The 20,131-nt window shown below is 48.2% G+C and overlaps 2 protein-coding genes and 1 non-coding gene across 9 annotated transcripts in view; all 3 read right to left on the reverse strand.

The window, feature by feature from the left end:
• Nucleotides 1-20,131, reverse strand: part of LOC102463552 (uncharacterized) — a 587,148-nt gene that overhangs the window by 310,602 nt on the left and 256,415 nt on the right. The window lies entirely within an intron of this gene.
• On the reverse strand, nucleotides 862-17,235 carry LOC102444424 (uncharacterized). 3 transcript variants are annotated; one of them, XM_075907167.2, is made up of 5 exons: nucleotides 13,685-13,910; nucleotides 11,213-11,295; nucleotides 8,723-8,849; nucleotides 6,526-6,639; nucleotides 862-6,113 (listed from the first exon to the last, which is right to left on the reverse strand). In XM_075907167.2, the coding sequence occupies exons 2-5, from the start codon at nucleotides 11,276-11,278 to the stop codon at nucleotides 4,711-4,713; spliced, it is 1,710 nt and encodes a 569-aa protein (XP_075763282.1). In that variant the 5' UTR covers nucleotides 11,279-11,295; nucleotides 13,685-13,910; the 3' UTR covers nucleotides 862-4,710. The 3 variants fall into 3 exon arrangements, with proteins under 3 accessions (XP_075763282.1, XP_025036535.2, XP_075763283.1); XM_025180750.3 differs by lacking the exons at nucleotides 11,213-11,295; nucleotides 13,685-13,910 and adding an exon at nucleotides 17,132-17,235; XM_075907168.2 differs by lacking the exon at nucleotides 11,213-11,295.
• Nucleotides 19,698-19,769, reverse strand: TRNAG-UCC (transfer RNA glycine (anticodon UCC)). The gene has a single exon. It is a non-coding gene; the product is annotated as a tRNA-Gly (tRNA).

A 20,131-nucleotide genomic window follows, 5' to 3' on the forward strand; every position in this document is an offset into this window, starting at 1 on the left:
TAAAGGAGAATTGTTCCCATTAAGGACCACAATCAATGCCACTTAATTGGGAGCAAAGTACTAAAAAAGGGTCCAGGGGGTCTGTCTCCGGAATGAAAAGCAACCACTGGTACCTACGATTTTCACCTGAGTTCTTCACAAATCCTTGGCGTTATTAGGGAGTGATTTTACACTTTTCTGGAACCGAATTCTTCACAGCAACAGAGCATATCTGTCATAATTGTGAGGTATATCATTGCTCAACATGCTCATTGATTTCCTTAAAACCTGGTAGCACAGATTTAAGTTAGGGACTAAATACAGGTGTGACTCAGAATCCCTGAAAGAAACCAAATCTCAGATATCTTTTAAAAATAGGTGTCTTTCTGCAAGTCTATCCCACTCAACACTAATTTCATTTTCTGCCCCTTTGCTGTATATCCCAGGTGAGTTCAACAGAAATGTCATCCATTTTTTCCCTCTCTCCGTATGGACTGCATTTCCCAAATAGATATGTCCTTGCTTAGAAAGGAGTTATCTTCAGGCATGACCTCTGTTGCACAACCTAGACAAGAGTTTTGGGAGCCAAATGCACAGCTATTTTCACATAATCTCAAATCATTTACTAGGGAATGTGTCTTCCCAGCTCTTTAGGAAAAACGTTGACTTAGTGTGATCGTGTGCAGTTCTTTCCACCGTTTGTGGTGTGCTGTTTTTCACCATTTGAGAATGGAAATTAAAAGTGTTACTGTCACATTGGTAGCATGTCCCATAGCATGGAATGTTTGCTATTAGTGACTGAATTGCAGTTAAACTTTCCCTATAGCAACATGGAGGTGAGGAAAAAAAAATATATATATAAAAATAATTACAGTTTGGCAAATGTTCAATTGTCACAAAGTCCTGACTAAATCTGAGACATGCTCAGATAAATAAAACTAATATTCAGTTATGTGACTAAATGGCTATCAGGCAACAGAGAGAAATCTGCAATACAAAGAAGCACAAAATACTCCTGTGGGAATTCTGTGCTAGACATGAATTCTGCACGTGCACAGTGGCGCAGCAGCAATAAAGGCACTTTCCATTTCATAGAAAAGGAAATTCCAGAATAGTTTACATATGATGACTCAAAACAACAACAGAATCTTGCACTGCATTCTCCTCGGATGTATTCAAACCTTCTTCAATCAGTATCACCTTGTTATTATTGTCCTGTTATTTACAAGATATTTCACATCATCATAATAGGGGGAAAGGGGGGGGGACAGCACACCTTCCCATCTGTAAACAAAGCTCCCAGATCAGCAAGGAAAAGTTCAGAAGCAACTTTGCCAACAGATTAAAAACAAAAAAGGGATTAAAAGCATAGTACAATTAATCTGTGTCTGGAATCCATTCAAATTTTCCCTCCAGTTTTGTGACACTTCAATCTCCAGCGCCATGAGAGCATTTGAGAATCAAAGTGTGGTGCCAAACACAGAGAATAGAGAACACTGCATCATGTGGAGCAGGAGGTGCGGATATGGCACACAAGGAAAAAACTCTATTCTGATGCATGCGAAAGCTGATGGGGTGAGGTGCGGATTGTGATTGTTATGAGGAGGAAGTAAATCCCTGACTCACCCTATATTTTTCTGGTGTCACAGAGAGTAAAGTGCCATTTTTCCCTAACTCTGTTCCTGCTCTTTGTTCTAATTCAATGTATTTCAAGTGAGGAAAATGGTACAAAAGAGATCTGCTTTCCAGCACACCCTAAACAAAATGAGGACAAGAGGGAAGGAAACAATTTTCCCTTAAAAGGGAAAACTAGACAACAAACTATTTGAAATGGGGGGAATAGCAGAACTGTGATGCTCATGGTTTGTTTAAATTAGGAAAAATTAGCAAGCTTAGGTCAGGTCAAGGGGGAAACTACAGCCAACTACTGCCCATAGCTTAGGTCAGCACAATAATTGCAGTTGTTTGTACTCCAAGATCATTAACTTGGTCAACAAGAGACAACAGAGTTTGCCTGGGAACTGTCTGAGAGGAGCTGTGGTGAGTGCTACATTGGGAGACTGATCTGAGTGTCTGCTGGGACCCTTTGTTTTGACTGGAGCTAGTTGCAGGGACCGTTTGTGTGTTTGTTTGAAAAGTGTGATTTGGGAGTTCTTTGTTCCAGATGGGTCCTGAGGGGTTAGTTGGAGGGAAGGGCTTTGAATTGGCCCAACTGCTTTGCGCTGCAGCCATATAAAAAAAGTGGCCCGTTGCAAACTGAATGAGTGGCGAACAGAGGGAATTTACCTGGAAACCTTCCAAGAGGGACTATGGTGGATTTTTAAAATGATGGTCCTGCTTTAAGCAGGGGGTTGCAGTAGGTCAGGGATGAGGAACCTCCACCCCCACCCCAAACAGTTTAATTGAGTACCCGGGGGGTCCAGCAACCAGGTCAACGCTGCGAGGAGGCCCCAGGGGCCACTATAAAGACTATCCCTAGCCTCACCTGCAGCGCTGGCCAGGCATTTCTGGCTCCTCTCCTGCACATAGAAGAGGCGTGCGCAGGTTGAACTGGCCAAAGGGGGAACGCCACGTGCTGGAGCCCTGGTGCAAATGGGAGCTCCTCTGGCATTTCTGTGCTTGCTGCCCTTCCCCCGCACCGGGCAGCCAGGCAGCAGCGAAGCAGCTGGAGCTCCTTGCCAGCCTCAGGTGGCTGCAGACACTGCCAGCAACTCCTCCGCTTGCTGGTAAGGAGCTAGGCGGGACTGGGAAGGACAGGAAGCCCCTGAGCCCTTCCAAGCCTGGGGCACCTTTTGGGAGGAAGAGGAGGCCACAGCGGGGCCAGTTTCTCCACACACTCCCTCCACCTCGTCCCTTCCTTTCATAGAGTAGCTGCAGCAGGGAGCAGCATCTGGCAGCCCCAGCCACACGCTGCCAGCAATGCCTCCTTAACAATTAAGGAGAAGTGTGGGACCGGAAGGAAGGGGTGGGGAGGGGAAATCCCTTCCAGGAGTGGAAGGGATGGATACCCAAGCCTCTTCCCTGCATGCGGTGCCCAGAAAAAGGGAGGAAGGAATGGCCACAGTTGGGCAAGCCTCAGAACTCCCTTGCCAGCATGGGGAGCTGGGAAAAGGGAGAAAGGGGCAACCCCATGCGTCTGTGGGACCGTGCCTTCATGGTTGACATTCGTGCCCACTTGACAGGGCCTAACCAGTTTCTTATTTTCAAATGTTTTGACGTTTGAACATAAATGAATGATGTGGAAAATGCAACTGGAAAAGGTACAACATGGCACAATTTTCCACACTTCAAACACAAAAACCTGCATCAACAGTTAAGTTACGCCAGGGAGTGCTCAAGTTTACATGACAAATTTTGCATCCGATTTCCAGACCTAAGATCGAAGGAACTGGAATTAGACATTTTTCCAACCCACTCAATGTAGAAGTACTCAATGTACCTAAAGCCTTTCAACATGAACTTACAGAAATGCCAAGAAACAACGAACTTGTGCCTAAATTGAAAAACCTGCTTCTACTGGAATTCTATGGACTCTATGCAGGTACCGATAAATTTCCGAACTTGAGGAGACGTGATAAAAATTGCGTCACTATTTGGCACTACATACTGCTGCTGATAGCTCTTTCCAAAGCTATTTCTTGCCAAGAACTCCCTGCATGCCAAACTAACAGATTTAAACCTGGAAAGCCAGTTACAAATAGCAATAACTTCAGTTCCAGCAGACATAGCAAGGCTCAGCAAGGAAAAACAAACTCAGCCATCACACTAAAATTCCAACTGCAAAAGAAAAAAAATCACACTGCATCAAAATATTTGTGTGTGCGCGCATGTGTGTGCACGTGGGCGCTTTTTGTTTTTAATTTTTTTTGCTTCTTACTTTTGTGTGGCCCCCAACTGGTATCTCTGTTGGGCTCCCCACACCTGCAGTAGATGATCTCTTAAGGTCTCTTCTAACCAGTGCTCCCTGTAAACTGTGCACTTGGGTGGCCACCCAGAAGAGATTAAAATGCCACCAAGCTAATAAGGAGAGCACCCGCAGCTATGTTTTGTTTCTATTGATGGTGCACATCCACATACATCTTGGTGCATGTAAAAATGTATTCTGCACATGAATGGAAAAGATTAGAGGGAATACTGCTTCCAACCCTAATCTAGGATTCTATAATTTGAGCATCTAACTGCAGGTACAATCCTAGTGGATTCTGGGCACAGGTAGATCTGGCTTGTTAGGATCAAACCTCTCTCCTTGATCTGAGACAGATAGACGTTCCTGGCAAGAGAGACTCACACTCCTATGACTCACAAGGAAAGGAGTTGATAGAGAGGATCACAAGACTGACCCCCAAAGAAGGGGGAGCTGAAAAATGCAACTCATCTGGGGGAGCTCAGAGGCTATGGTGAAGATGGTTCAAAGATCACAAGGTGGGAGACCTGAGAGGCCATCTATGAGAGTGGCTATCCTGCTGATTAGCAGAGTGCTGACAGTAGCATGTGTTTCTACTGGTGGTGCACCTCTGCATCCGTGTTCCATGTAAGCTGAGCACTTGGGTGCCCACCCAGGAGAGATTCAAATGCAGCTCAGCTAATTAGCAGAGAGTGTCCACATCTGACAGCATGCATTGCTACTTGTTGTGTATGTAACAAAATTTATTCTGCATGTGAATGGAAAACTTAGAGGGAACATTGATGTGGGAACTATCAAATGTGACTAATACAAATCTTTGGCTTGCCCTAGCCAAGGCATTTCTTATAGTACTCTGCCATGTGGATTTTCTGATGTCTAGTAAGTGCTGAGCCCTGACTAAAGTTTTTCCCACACTCCACACATGTGTAGGGCATCTCTCCTGTGTGGATTCGCTGATGCGTGATCAGGGCAGAGCTCTGACTGAAGCGTTTCCCACACTCTGAGCATGTATAAGGCATCTCTCCCGTGTGGATTCTCCAGTGCGTGATGAGGTTTGAGCTCTGATTGAAACGTTTCCCACACTCCGAGCATGTGTAAGGCGTCTCCCCTGTATGGATTCTCCGGTGTCTAATAAGGGCTGAGCTATGGCTGAAGCGTTTTCCGCACTCGGCACATCTGTAAGAAGAGATGCCTGTGTGGATTCTCTGGTGAGTGATGAGGTTTGAGCTCCGATTGAAGCGTTTCCCACACTCAGGACATGTGTAGGGCATCTCGCCAGTGTGGATTCTCTGATGCGTGATGAGGGCAGAGCTATAACTGAAGCGTTTCCCACACTCAGGGCATGCATATGGCATCTCTCCCGTGTGGATTCTCTGATGCGTGGTAAGGGCTGAGCGCTGATTGAAGCGTTTCCCGCACTCCAGGCACAGGTAGGGCGTCTCTCCTGTGTGGATTCTCCGATGCCTAATTAGGTTTGCGCTCTGACTGAAGCATTTCCCGCACTCAGAGCATGCATACGGCGTCTCACCTGTGTGGATTCTCTGATGTGTGATAAGGGCAGAGCTGTGACCAAAGCTCTTCCCACACTCAGGACAGGTGTAGGGCGTCTCACCAGTGTGGATTCTCCGATGTCTAATAAGGGCAGAGCTACGATTGAAGCTTTTCCCACACTCTGAGCATGCATAGGGCGTCTCTCCCGTGTGGATTCGCTGATGTGTGATGAGGGCGGAGCTCTGACTGAAGCATTTCCCACATTCTAAGCATGCGTAGGGCGTCTCGCCTGTGTGAATTCTCCTGTGCGTGATGAGGTGGGAGCTCTGATTGAAGCTTTTCCCACACTCCGGGCATGTGTAGGGTGTCTCGCCCGTGTGGATTCGCCAATGCGTGATGAGGGCAGAGCTCTGATTGAAGCTTTTCCCACACTCGGAGCATGCGTAGGGTCTCTCTCCTCTGTGGATTCGCTGATGTGTAAAAAGATCTGAGCTCTCATCAAAGCTTTCCCCACACTCATGGCATGTGTAGTGCATCTCTTCCAAGCTAATTCCCTCATGTACAATACAGCCTGAGCGGCTACACAAGTTTTCCTCTGTCCTGTGCTGACTCTCAAAGGCTTTTGCACAATTCTCAGAAACAGTCCCTTTGAGTCTTTCTGATAACATTCCCTGTGGTTCTACTTGCTCCTCATATTCCTCCTGATGATTATTCTCGTTCTTACTCATGATCCCATCACCTGATGGTGGAAGAGAAAATCCAGACATCAGTCACTTTCTGCTTCAGAGAGAAAGGAAATCTTAGTGAGAGAAATGGAAAAATGTGAAAAGAAACAAAAATATAAGCTGTAGGGAGAAAAAACCTATCAGGATCTGATTTTACCCAAAACTCTTCCCCAGAGGAAAGAGAAGAAGAAATCAGTTCTGGGTCCAGATCTCACCAGATCTACTTGGGGCAAAGCGAGATTAGAGAGGGACTTGTTGCCAGTTGGCAGTCAGCATAGATGGGAAACCATAAGTGACATTTGCCGTAACGACTCCACTCCTGCTGGGAACAATCCCAAACTTGGAGAGCTCACAAGATTCTTCTAGGAAATCCCTCGTGTTTCCTGCATTCCCAGACACTTTGAGTTGGTTTCACCAATTCCTCACCTGTGCAAGCAGCTCTCGGGGGCACTTGTTTCTCAGAGCCCTCCAGATCTGGGACCCATGGTTCTTCCCCTCGTTCCAGTCGGAAGATCATATCAGGTTTGGAAACTGGAAACCCTACTCAAGGCAAAGAACACGAGGGAGGTCAGGGGAATTTGTGGGATACTTATCAGAAAGTATAGTCCGTGGTTTTCTCCCCAGCTAATTTTTTAAGAAGAAACATCTCAAGACCACCTTCCTTGGCTCCAAGTGGCAGGCAAGTTATTATGATTATAAATCACGTTCATTACATTAGTGCCCAACGGCCAATTTAATAGTGTGTCCCCATTGTATTAGGCATAGTACAAATAGAATAGCAGAAGAATTTACAATCTAATTAGACAAAACACAGAATGGGGGAAGTGGTAAAACCCACCGGCAAAGTGAACAATATAAGGGCAGAATAACTCATCTGATGGATACCAGCATATGGCTTGAGACTATTGTATTTCATGTCATGACTGGGACAGTGTTTTCTGGAAATTGTGACTTACTGCATCGTTTTCCCAAAATGACTCTTCATTTCTAGAATCACTTTTCACATGCAGAATTGCTGATCAGAGAGTGGGTGGACATGAAGTGTGATGCCCCTCCTCCCCTCAATTTCTGCCCAGGAACATCTGACTCCTCCCCAGAGTGCAAGATAGAGGCTGGGGCACAGATGATGCATGGGCAAGGCACACAGGATCACACACACACACACCCCAATTTCTGACCACAGACACCTGACTCATCTCCAGGACTCAGGGCAGAGGCTGGGACTGGCAACTATTGAGACTTCCTGAGAGTCTATATAACTCAGCCAGTTTTTGCCATGACGCTAGCCAGACTTTTAAAACACAGTGGAGTTTATCAGTCAACCAAAACACAGCACTGGAATGTCCTTAGATTAGCAGAAAGAAGCAAAGATGAAAACATAGTCCATGCTGGACAATGCCCACACTGTAGTAGAAAACAGTTTGGTTTCATTTCCCTGCACCTGCCCATTTGTTTTAGCTCCAGTAGAACTCCCTGTGTCTGAGTCCAGTTCTTGCTGCTCCCAAAAACATAACGAGGCCAATGTATGCTTCACCCAGCCAAACAGAGATCTTTCCATTGATAGGTGACACTTATTCCATCTCTGTAGGTGATTCCATTTATGTGGGTTGGTTTCAGACCAGGGGTGGGCAATAATTTTTTGCAGGGGACCACTTCAGAAATTTTTGAAGTGGCGCTGGGCCACACCGGAAGGGGCGGGGCCTCAAGAGGAAGGGACAGGGACAGGATACTTCCCTGCTCCCCCACCCACAGATGATGATTGGTCTAGGGGTGGGTAAGTGCCTTGCCCCTCGCCCCAAAAGTTCCCCCTAAGTGCCCATGCCCCCAGGTCAATCAAGGTTTGGGGGTCAAAGGAGCTTGCAAAGTCTCCTCCCGCCCTGCCAAGAGTGCATGGTGCTTCTAAGCACCACGCACTTCTTGCAGGGCAGAGGCAGGACAGAGGAAACTTTCTGTACTCCTACCACCCCCAGGCCAATCAGGCCCTAATTGGCCTCGAGGTGGGGGAGGGACAGGGCCTCCGCAGGCTGGATCCAGCCCACGGAGGCCCTTTTTCCCACCCCTGACCCAGACACTCTTTAAAATTAGGGCCCTAGCAAAATTCATGGCTGTGAAAGAGGCATCCCAGACCACGAAATCTGATCTTTTGTGTACTTTTACCCTATACTATACAGATCTCACCAGGGACACCAGTGTTTCTCAAACTGGGGGTCCCAATCCAAAAGGGCATTGGGGGGAAAGAGACATTTGTAAGGTTATTGTATGGGTCTCACAGTAATTCTGCATTTACTTCAGCTGGTAGCAGCAACACAGAAGGAAAGATGGCAAAACCTTACCGTGACACCATTATTTCAATACTGCTCCTGGGTTCCCAGCCAAGAGTTGCAGAGCTTCCTGCAGCCCAACAAGTTTCTTGGACATGGGTGTGACCCATTCATGTGCAGATTTTTTCCATTCCTGGGTAGAATAATTTTCTACACACTGCACACTGAGGCATGTGTGAACATGCACCACCATTAGAAACAAAAACCTAACTGTTGGTGCTCTGCTAATCAGCGGGGCAACATTTGAATCTCTCTTGAGCAGCTGCACCAGCATACAATTTACAGGGAATATTGTTGCTTACCCAACAAGGCCACCATCTCATAGTTCTCCTGCATGACGGCTCTGTAGAGGGCTCTCTGAGCGGGGTCCAGCAGAGCCCACTCGGCCCTGGTGAAATACACAGCCACCTCCTCGAAGGTCACTGACTCCTGAAAGAGCAATAGGACCATACTCAGTACCTGCTGCCTCTGTGACAATCCCATTATTCTCATAGAATAGTGATAGAAATGTAGCCGTGTTAGTCTGGTGTAGCTGAAACAAAATACAGGACTATGTAGCACTTTAAAGACTAACAAGATGGTTTATTAGATGATGAGCTTTCGTGGGCCAGACCCACTTCCTCAGAGCAAATAGTGGAAGAAAATAGTCACAGCCATCTATACCAAAGGATACAATTTAAAAAAATGAACACATATGAAAAGGACAAATCACATTTCAGAACAGAAGAGGGATGCAGGGGGGGGGGGGGGGGGAAGGAAGGTGAATGCCTGTGAGTTAATGATATTAGAGGTGGGGAAGGGTAGATGTCTGTTAGTTAATAGTATTAGAGGTGATAATTGGGGAAGCTATCTTTGGAATGGGTAAGTCTCCAGCTATCTTACCCATTCCAAAGATAGCTTCCCCAATTATCACCTCTAATACTATTAACTCACAGACATCTACCCTTCCCCACCTCTAATATCATTAACTCACAGGCATTCATCTTCCTTTCCCCCCACCCCTGCATCCACCTTCTGTTATGAAAAGGACAAATCACATTTCAGATGTGTTCATTTTTTTTAATTGTATCCTTTGGTATATATGGCAGTGACTATTTTCTTCCACTATTTGATCTGAGGAAGTGGGTCTGGCCCACGAAAGCTCATCATCTAATAAACCATCTTGTTAGTCTTTAAAGTGCTACATAGTCCTGTATTTTGTTCCATTATTCTCAGGAGAGGAGGGCCAGGTAAATTTAAGTTCTGGGAGCCAGATGTTCAGAGTCCAACCCCAAGCAGCGAAGAGGCATGAGGGAAGTGGTGAAAGAGAGAAACTTTGTCTCTCCCAGTTGACAAAGGGAAGCAGGGGCTTTACATTCATCACATGCTGACTAGCCAGAGCCGGAGTCAGAAGATGGAGATTCCAGCAGGGTGCAAACAGCCCCCTGGAAGAAATCCCTTCCCAACACCCTCTCAGTAAAATATATGGAAGTCAATGGCAAAGGAATGCAAGTCAGAAGGTTGATTAAATAACTAGAATGACACAAAATAAACCCAGAATAGATTAAAAACAGGCTAAATGATAGACCTCAATTTAGGATTATAAATGGGGAAACATGATCTAGTGGATGTATTTCTAGTGGGTTCCCTCAGGGACTGGTTCTTGGCCCTGAACTATCAAAGACTTGGAAGAGAATGTAAAATCTTCACTGATACAGTTTAGAGTTGATACAAAGATTTGGGGGTGTAGTAAATAATGAAGTGTCAGTAGATCCAAGCTCCAGCACAGGGGATCTGGGAAGTTTTCCAAGCCCTTATAGCAGGGCTACGTCTACACTGGCATGATTTTCCGAAAATGCTTTTAACGGAAAAGTTTTCCGTTAAAAGCATTTTCGGAAAAGCACATCTAGATTGTCAGGATGCTTTTCCGCAAAAGCACTTTTTGCGGAAAAGCGTCCGTGGCCAATCTAGACGCGGTTTTCCACAAAAAAGCCCCAATCGCCATTTTCGCGATCGGGGCTTTTTTGCGGAAAACAGTACTGTGCTGTCTACACTGGCCCTTTTGAGCAAAAGTCTTTCGGAAAAAGACTTTTGCCCGAACGGGAGCAGCATAGTATTTCCGGAAAAGCACTGACGATCTTACATGAGATCGTCAGTGCTTTTCTGGAAATTCAAGCGGCCAGCGTAGACAGCTGGCAAGTTTTTCCGCAAAAGCAGATGATTTTGTGGAAAAACTTGCCAGTCTAGACACAGCCCAAAGGTTCTCAACTCGTTTCAGTCCACAGACCACCAGGCCAATCGAAAACTTTTCGTGGACCACCTCCAACACATGTAGCACAGGATGAACAACACAGCAACCGCTCAGCACGACGGCGGCAGCTACAATGACGCTCAGAGCCTCAGACAGAAGTTACTGGCAACACAACATGGTTGCGTCCTAGGTGATGCTATGGATGATGCGACGCATGCTTGTGAACACGGCGTAAAACAGCCTAATGGCGGCACCTGCTCATGCTGTGTGACTTTGGACAATGTTCCTGTGGACCACTGAAAAAGTCATCATGGACCACCAGTTGAGAACCACAGCCTTACAGGGTTATTTCCTATTGCACAAAGAGGAAAAATTCCTCTCCCAGCTTGTGTTTCTTGAAACTAGGCTTCAGATCACACAAGACTGAGTGGCTTTGTCACATCCTGCTCTGCCCCACACACTTTCTCCACTCTAGATATTTTCTGCCATTTACTCTCCTATGCATTTAGAGCTACTCTCCCTGCAAGCAGAACCCACCACCAGCTCCCTGATAAACCCATACCTGAGCCAGCTCCATGGCAGCCATTTCCTTCCCCCCAGATGGACAGGATAGTCGGGAGCAAAACATAGACGTTATTCTGTAGCCTGCCAGAGTGAGAAGGGCCATGTGAGAGAATTCAGAGGGGCTTTTGTCTATTCCACACAATTCCCCACTAGGCTTTTCCACTGCAAAAGGGCATTCTAGGTCAATGATGGGAAACACAGGCTAGTGAGTGGGCCACATGAGTGGCCCCCCCATCTCAATGGGCAGCAAGATTGTTGTAACCAAGATGGTCTCCCAGGAGAGGGTAGTTTTGGTTACGGCGCGGATGTACCTAGAATTTGCAGGGTGAGCCAACTAAACTGTAGCGGCGCTTTGATTGGATGCAGGGGGAGCGCACGACTCTCACAATGTTGTGTGCAATCAGCCCACACCTCACTTCACAAGCCCTCACTTTACATGTGTGTCATATCAGAAAAAACTCCGTGGATGGGAATTAGCGGAATCTGGCAACCCTGCATGTAGGCAGTGGTAAACAACATGTTTGGTGGTCCGCACATAGAACCCCAACAGGCCACATGTAGCCCATTGGCTGCAGGGTTGCCCACCGCTGATCTAGGTTCTGTCATGCTGTGAAGCTCACAGTGACCTTATTCCAACCCCCCTCTAGGGATATAAAAAAAATGTTAAAATAACTGCATGACCATTACAAATCCTAGCAGCTACACACACTGTGGGTTCTACAGCATAAGACTTATATTGTCTATACTTATACATGAACAAAGGGTCCACAACTAGGGGGTTTTGTTTCTAGCAGTGGTGCACACTCACATGCCTTAGTGCACAAAACAAAATGTATTCCACACATGGATGGAAAAGACTAGAAGGAACATTGGTATAGACGTTAAATTGCTATGAGACTATGCCAGTGGAGGGCGCTATGTGCGGCCTGAGAGATGTTTTCTTCATCATTGCTCCCATGCAATGTTGTCAGATCCTGCTGGTTTTCAGCCATATAGTTTTTTCCCCTATCAACATTACAAAAGGGACACATGAGTACAGCAAGGGTGGGTGATATCAGCACACACTGACTGTGAGAGTTGAGTGCTTCCTCGGCATCCAGTCAAAGCCCTGCTACAGTTCAATTGGCACCCCTGCGAATTCTAGGTACTCACACTGTGAGCAAAACTGCCCGCTTCCATGAAACCGTCTTAGTTATGACACTCTTGCAGGCCACTGTGATGAAGAGCCATTCATGCAGCCTAGGTTGCCGCTCACTGCATTATGTAGATACACTGATGAACGATTCTTTATTTTAAAAAGCCCCTCCCCATCGACCCCTATTTTTGCAAACTCCACCAGGGAAACAGCGACTGCCCTGTCACCCACTGGCATCACCTCATCTTGAGCTTCCCACGCCTCAGCCTGCTCCTTTGCCCCCATCCTTGATTATGCCTTTCAGGCCCTAGCATAGCTGTCCCATAACTGCTTGACTCCTCTTACCCCAACCTTCCCATTTCAGAAATCTCTCTGGCTATGTCTAGACTGGCATGATTTTCCGCAAATGCTTTTAACGGAAAAGTTTTCCGTTAAAAGCATTTGCGGAACAGCGCGTCTAGATTGGCACGGACGCTTTTCCGCAAAAGCACTTTTTGCAGAAAAGCGTCCGTGCCAATCTAGACGCGCTTTTGCACAAAAAAAGGCCCGATCACCATTTTAGCAATTGGGGTTTTTTTGCGCAAAACAAATCTGAGCTGTCTACACTGGCCCTTTTGTGCAAAAGCTTTGCACAAAAGGACTTTTGTCCAAACGGGAGCAGCATAGTATTTCCTCAAGAAGCACTAATTTCAGACAGTAGGAAATCAGTGTTCTTGCGGAAATTCAAGCCGCCAGTCTAGACACAGCCTCTGGGAACAAATTTCCCACCCAACCCAGGACAAACCACTGTAGGTAAAACGGGGGTTGGGGGCACCCCAAAATAAGAAGGATTCAAACTGGGCATTGGAGATGGGGAGAGAAAATGGGGAACACCCAGGGAGGGAGGGGGAGACAGAACTTCCCCCTTTCCTCTCAGATCCTTGAGATCTTAGCTTTGGACACTTGCTCTCTAAAGAAAGGGGGAGGCCGAGGACTGTTCTCACCATGGGAGGGGGCAGCGGTACCTCACAGGGGCTCTCACTCCCCCCTCGGGGTCCCCGGCTGCCCAGACCTGGTTCCCTCTGCCCCTTTCCCAGCCCCTTCCTTCCGCTTTTCCTCCCAGCTGGGGCTCCCTCGCCCCCTTCTCCCGGCCACGCAGGAGCCCCGGGGGAGGCGGCTGGTCCCCGCCCCTCCCATCTCTCCCAGGGGTGCTCCAGAGCGCAGCAGGGCCGGGACCAAGCGGGATACCGCAGCGCTGAGCCCACCCGCGGCCGCGATCACACGGGGAGCAGATCTCGGGCTCCCACGGACACGGGGCACAGCCGCTGCCCCGCCTCGCCCCTGGCTCTCTGTTACCTGCAGGCTGCGGCTCGCAGCGGGGCGGGGCGGGCTGCCCCCAGGTTAGCTCCGGCTGGAGCAGACCCCCCCAGGCTGGGCACAGCGGGGGATAATGAAGGTCTGTCCCCGGCACCGCCTCCTGCTCAGCCCGGGCTCCCCGCGCACAGTGGAGGCAGCAGCGCGACTTTCCCCCGGGAGTCGGTCACACTCGGGCTCCCTTTGTCGTCCCCGACTCCGCCCTCCTCCCAGCACCCACCAAGAAGGGACGGGAACCGAGGTGGGAGCTCTGTCTGAAAAGCCCCATGTGCCAGGTGTTCTGGGAAATGTAGTTTCTGAATTGTGTCTGTGCACTGTGCATGTAGGACCCCCCCCCCCCCCCTTCGCACCCCACCGCGCTAGCTGGCCCACAGCCCCAGAGTTAGAGGGATCCTAGAATCCTCTGGCTGGAAGAGACCTCAGGAGGTCATCAGGTCCAGCCCCCTGCCCAAAGCAGGACCAACCCTCGCTCAATCATCCCTGCCATGGATTTGTGAAGCTGGGACTTACAATCAATAGGGATGAAAGCAGCAGAGTGGCCACAGCTGGAGTGCTCGGGGAGCGCTCTCCCAGTGCTTTGGGTAATCCCGGGGAGGGGGGAGAAGCTGGGAGTGCAGCATCTGTCCTACATCAGGATTGTTTCTTGTTCCTCATGTAACCCTTCAAGGATCATCTCTGCGGGGTTGCAGGACAACCCTCTTTCCACCATAGGCCATCCCTGCTCTGCCTCTTCCTGCACCTGCTCCTCCCCAAGTCCACCCCTTCTCCCAAGCTCCCTGCTAGGGTTGCCAGGTGTCTAGTTTTGAACTGGACAGTCCAGTATTTGAGCTTTCTGTTTGGGGAAACAAACAGAGAAAACATAAATGAGAAAATATAAATGTCTGATATTTTCTAAATAAGATGTAATGTAGATTGTGATGTAATGTCAAGTGTGTCTGGTATTTTTGTTGAAACCATCTGGCAACCCTACTCCCTGCCTGAGCAACAGGGCCCAAGAGATTAACAGACAGGCTGGCAGCAGCAACAGAGGTTGGGCCCTCCACTCTGCTCTCATTGAAGGCAGGAAGCAGCGTGACCCAGCCCCAAACTGTTCTCCTTCATTGGCTCCCACCCATGTTCTTCTGCTTCTCCTTGGCTGCCAGTGAGTGTGGGGGAGGCAGTTTCAACCCTTCTCTTGAGCCCCCTACTCTGAGCAACATGGCTGGGAGTGGGCTAGGGCCAGGTCATGTCACTTGACATTGCCACTACTGAGTGCAGAGGCAGGCCGGATCCCTGCTTCTGGTTCCAGGTCCCAATCTCTTGGGGCCTCCCTAGGAACCAGATGGCTCTGAACTCCTCTGCCAGATGGTGCTGGTAGCAATACAGGCCAGGTTCCTTGGTTAGGTGGCTCCTCTTAGCAAAGCAAAAGAGAACTGGCTCTAGCGCTCATCCAGTAGCCTGGGAAAACTCACCCGCACCTCTGGGTGCACACTCTGGCAAGCACTGAGCCTGTGTATTACCAAAAAGAACTTTGAATGAAAGGGAAAGTAGCATTCATTTGGGGAAATGCCACAATCACATTCAAAAGCATGAGACCATCAGCCAAAACCCAATCCCTCAGTGCATGGAGTAGTGTCCTTTGCCTCAGTTTCCCACCTTCCATGGACCAACAAATGTCCCTTTAACACATCACACCTCTTTCCCTCTCGGGCACTCCACTCCCAGCTGGCTGTGCTTGGTTATTGAAGACTCAAAGTTTAGAGATGTGTTCCCAGGGTTTCATGTCCCGCCTCAGAAGTCTCTGCAGTTGCTGTGTGGAGTGGACTGCTTTTCTCACCTGCAGTGCTGTTAAATATTCACTGCCTCTTCTGCAATGTTAGGAGGTTACACTGCTTAACTCAGGTGTTTAGTGATTTCAGCTCTTAGTGATTTTACTGGGTAGCTAGCAATGTTCCCTCTAGTCTTTTTCATCCATGTGTGGATGTGACAGCGCATTGCCCTATACTGGCCCTTTAAGAGGCTGAGAGTGGAGTCAGAGGCAAGCCCAGCTGAGGCAGCTAATGAGGGCCCAGGTGGAGGTTATAAAGAGTAGGGTTAGATGGTTCAAACAAAAATACCGAACACGTGACAACCCCCCCCCCCCCAAAAAACCAGGAAAAAATTCTGTTGACGGGGGAGAGACCAAAATTGTTGAGTGCAAAAAAAAAAAAAAAAAAAAAAAAAAAAAAGGACTCCAAGTAAGCAAGGACTTACACACAGAGGGGCGGGGAGAGGTTTGTAGAGTTGCCAGGTGCCCAGCATTTTTGCTTCCTGGCCGGGGAAAATTTCAGAAAATACCGGACATTTTAGGTGTCTGGTATTGTCTGAATTTTTTTACCGGACAGGAGCTGAAAATACCGGGCTGTCCGGGTGAATACCGGACACCTGGCAACCCTGATAAAGAGCGACTCCTGGAAGGAGGCGAGAGACCTGCCTGCTGCTCTGGAGGGAGGGCAGTAGAGACCTGACTGCCAGGGAAGCAAGAAGCTCCCTGGAAGAGGGCAGGGCTGAGGAGACGTTTGGGCCTAGCAAACCCAGGTTACCAGGCCTGAGGCCCTAGTTATTTCCAGCCTATAGGAGCTGAGGATTGAGCTGGGGGCTGGAAGATCACACAAAGCCTCCCTCTGCCTGCAGAGTAGAAAGCCCCCTGGACTGCACTTTAAACCGTGGCAGCTGCATGCCTTAGGGTCCCGGCAGGGTGGTCCGTGGGCCAGATCCGGTGGTTTGGACAGCCGGATTTGGGCCCTGGGCTGTATTTTGCACAGCCCTGTCTACACTCTAATGATTTCTCTATGCAAGTTACACTGACAATCAAAAAATCCCTGCTCTAATTACATGGCTTGTGCACATTCACCGCACACTCCTCCTGATTGCAGCATGTCAGCGGCTGGTGCTATAGCACAGGGCTACTGAACTTTGGAAGCCCCGGGGCCCACAATGATACTGTCAAAGCTGATTCCCCACTCTGGCACGATAAATGCAGAAGTGGGGGCCTGCGAAAGTATCCCAAAACCTTATCTTTCCAGGCTTTGGTATAAAGCTTCCCCCAAAAATCTTAACCTAGATTTTGGGGACAAAAATTCACTGCTAGCACCCAAGTAATGGTAAGAAAAACCAAGGAAGAGATCACTTGGGAAATCTCAACCCTAAAGTAAAACCAGGACATAAAAATAAACCAATACCAGGTTACTAAAAAAGAAAGAACTTTTATTATCACCACAATACTCCTGTTACAAGCACACTGACTAGATGGAAAAGTCACCACTTAATATACTCATGGGGGACTCCCATGGGCCAAAAACTTAGTTCCAAAGGAGAGGAAAATGCATTTTTAAATGCACAGACATCAGAGTCCCATTCCCAAACCATAAAACAATAACACCTAGCACATTTATCTAAACTATACCCTACCTGCAGAAAGTGAGGAGTCTTTTCTTGAAGAGAGACATGTGCCCCTCAGTATCTGGAGAGTCCACTGCTCAGGGACAAAGGAGGGAAAAACCAAAAATTCCTTTGTCTCAATTTGAAATCCCTATCTGCATTTCTATTGGCTGACTGCCACCTGGCTAGGTACAGTTAACCCCTCAGTCCCCAGGCTGCTGGCCATCCCTCATGACAATGATAGATATGCACAGAACATGCTGAGGGCCACAACTTAAGTGTGGTTGCAAATAAATGCAAATAGCTTCTTTCACACTCACGGGCATTAATATGATTAAGGCAAGACTACACAACACGCAGGCACCATTTAAGTCAGTTCTGCTGATGTTAATAAAATGCAATATTTACCAGGTTTCCACCCAGATGACATCACTTTTAATGAGCACTTTTAAACAGAAAATTATATACCAGTGTTTCAGGTGTTTAAATTCAAGCTTCAGGTTCTTCATTTGTTGAAGTGACTTCACTCAGAAAAAGTTTCCAAGTCAGAGCGTTCCAAGCTGTGGCGAGCAAGGCAAGTACCTGTCTGATCCAGCAAGCCTGTCCACTTGCATTTCTCAGTGCTCACCCCTCCTGGAAGATGCCTCACCATCATGGAGCATGCTCCCAGTGGAGGCCATGTTGAAAGGATCCCCTCATGGGTCATGCATTGAGCCTCATGTGAACCTAAATTGCACCATGGGCTGCATGCAACCCACAGGCCATGTGTTGAGTAGCCCTGGCCTCAATGTTGAACTTGGCCCTGCCTGCTGATGGTGGTACCTGGCAGACTGGTTACAAAATTCACATGTGAGGGAGCACATGAATTTGAACCAGGAATCAACATGAATTTAAACCAGGGACCTTTTGGTCGGTAGTCAAACGCTCTACCATTGAACTACACTCCCTCGTACAGATATAGCACCTAATTTTGAGGTTTATAAAGGGCACACCCCACCCCAAAGAGGCGCTCAGGTAGAAATGCCTATAATACTATGGCTTACGCAATCCCCACACCTGTTCACTCTCACCACGACACACAACAGCTTTTCTGGGAACACACCCTGCTCTCTCCAGCATTACTCCGAACCTCAAAGGATCAGGGTCCCTGTACACAGAACCCCTTCATCTCCGTTGCATTCATCAATTAATTCCCCCAATAAATTGCATTCTGACCAGAAACACAGAGCTCCTTGGACTGTCAGCCCAGCCCTGCAGTGGAATGAGGCACCAGCAAGTCTGGCCCCAATGCTGCTCCCCCTTTTTAATATTGTGTAAGCTTGTGGGGAGCATGGATCAGTATTCATGCCACTCTGTGGATTGCAGCCCATCATGCTGCTGGGCTGACTGTCCCATGATGCATTGCTTTGAAACCCAGCCTTCCATCTTTGCTTTGTGGCATTTGTCATTGTCCCGGCTGCAGATCCAGGGGGTCAAGAGCAGAACTGGGCAGAGAAAAAGCATGTGTGAGGCCTATCCCTGTACTCTCAGATGGCAGCACACATCAGAGGGGAGGAGACTTCAGGAAAATGGTGGAATAGCCCCCACTTCCACCCCTTACACTCACTAGAGGACCAGAGAAAATAGGTTCAAACGGCAGCATGGTTTGGTGGTGCCAGGAAAATGGGATGTGCCTGGAATGGGATTGCTTCTCATAAAACCATACAGGAAAGAGACAGAATCACCAGGCAGGTGAAGGGGACTGGCCAGAGGCACCCCCTCTCCGGTACTGTCCCAGACTCGAGCCTCCCACCCACCCAGGCACCCTTAAGGGGAGGACAGGGGGTGGGGCTGAAGTGCTCCTTCCCCAATTCCTATGTGACTATGGCTGACTGTTTCCCTTCCTCTTGGGGAGGAAGGGGAAAGTGCACAGTTTTCTGCATTCCTCACTCTGGCTGGGGAGCGCAGTGGGGAGAGGAACTTAGACCTTCCCCAGCCAGGCGACATGTACCACTCCCATGGTAGTGCCCACTGGAGGTGCAGGAGCCATGGAGAGGCACTTCCCACCAGGCCCAAAGAGCTTACATCACAAACCTTGATAGCACCAAAGAAGTCTTCAACCATGGGTTCAGCAACTGCAGAATGACTGCCGAAAGTTTCTTCGGCAGATTAAAGAGTCATTGGCGCTGCTTTTTTGGCCAGTTAGACATAAAGGAGGAAAATACCCCCACAGTCATAGCAGCCTGCTGTGCTCTGCACAACATTTTTAAAGCCATGCTGGGAGGGGAATTTTCCTACAGGTAGCTCATTGAGGTGGATCATTTGGAAATTGATTACAGCAATCTGCTACCAGGACAATTACAGGGGCTCAGTTGGTGGCTGTGGAGGACTATTTGAACCAGGGAGGTTTGAAGCAGCATTTTGATTTGACTCCTACTACTACATCTTTCGGCAGTAAATTGTATCCCAATGTATTGATCCCTGGCCATTCATCCAGAAGATTGTGAGGATGTGCGCTGTGCTTTGGATCTTTATTTTTCCCATTCTGTTGATAAAGGGGTTATAACAAAGTGAATGAGATTAAACCAATTCCAGGCCAGGAAAAGCAAGTTTTCTGTGCATTGGCTGGGAATTGAACCCAGGTCAACTGCTTGGAAGGCAGCTATGCTCACCACTATACCACCAATGCCCTTGTGTTACAAATGTCTCATGAAGTATTAAAATGACTCCTTCACACAGACCTCATTGGCAGGAGGCAACTTGTTAACACTGGCTACACAGGATTTATCAGTGACTGGAAGATGAGACGGGCTGCAGGCTGGGGTGGAGGCACAACAGGGACAATATAGGAGGAAGGTAGGGTGCAGGGGGAGGGTGAAGGTGAAGTGTGTGATCTGGGTGGGAGATGGTGTGTAGAATTGGGCTGGGGTTGGAGGTCTAGGCAGGATGGGGCAGTGCATTGGAGTCCCTATCTAGCACACTGTCCAGGGGATGGGTTCTGATGGCTCTCTGCTGCCCTCACTTTTCAGGAGCTACTCCCATTGGCAGTGA

The sequence above is a fragment of the Pelodiscus sinensis genome, chromosome 22, assembly GCF_052426305.1.
Source record: "Pelodiscus sinensis isolate ZL-2025 chromosome 22, ASM5242630v1, whole genome shotgun sequence".
NCBI classification, from domain to species: domain Eukaryota; kingdom Metazoa; phylum Chordata; order Testudines; family Trionychidae; genus Pelodiscus; species Pelodiscus sinensis.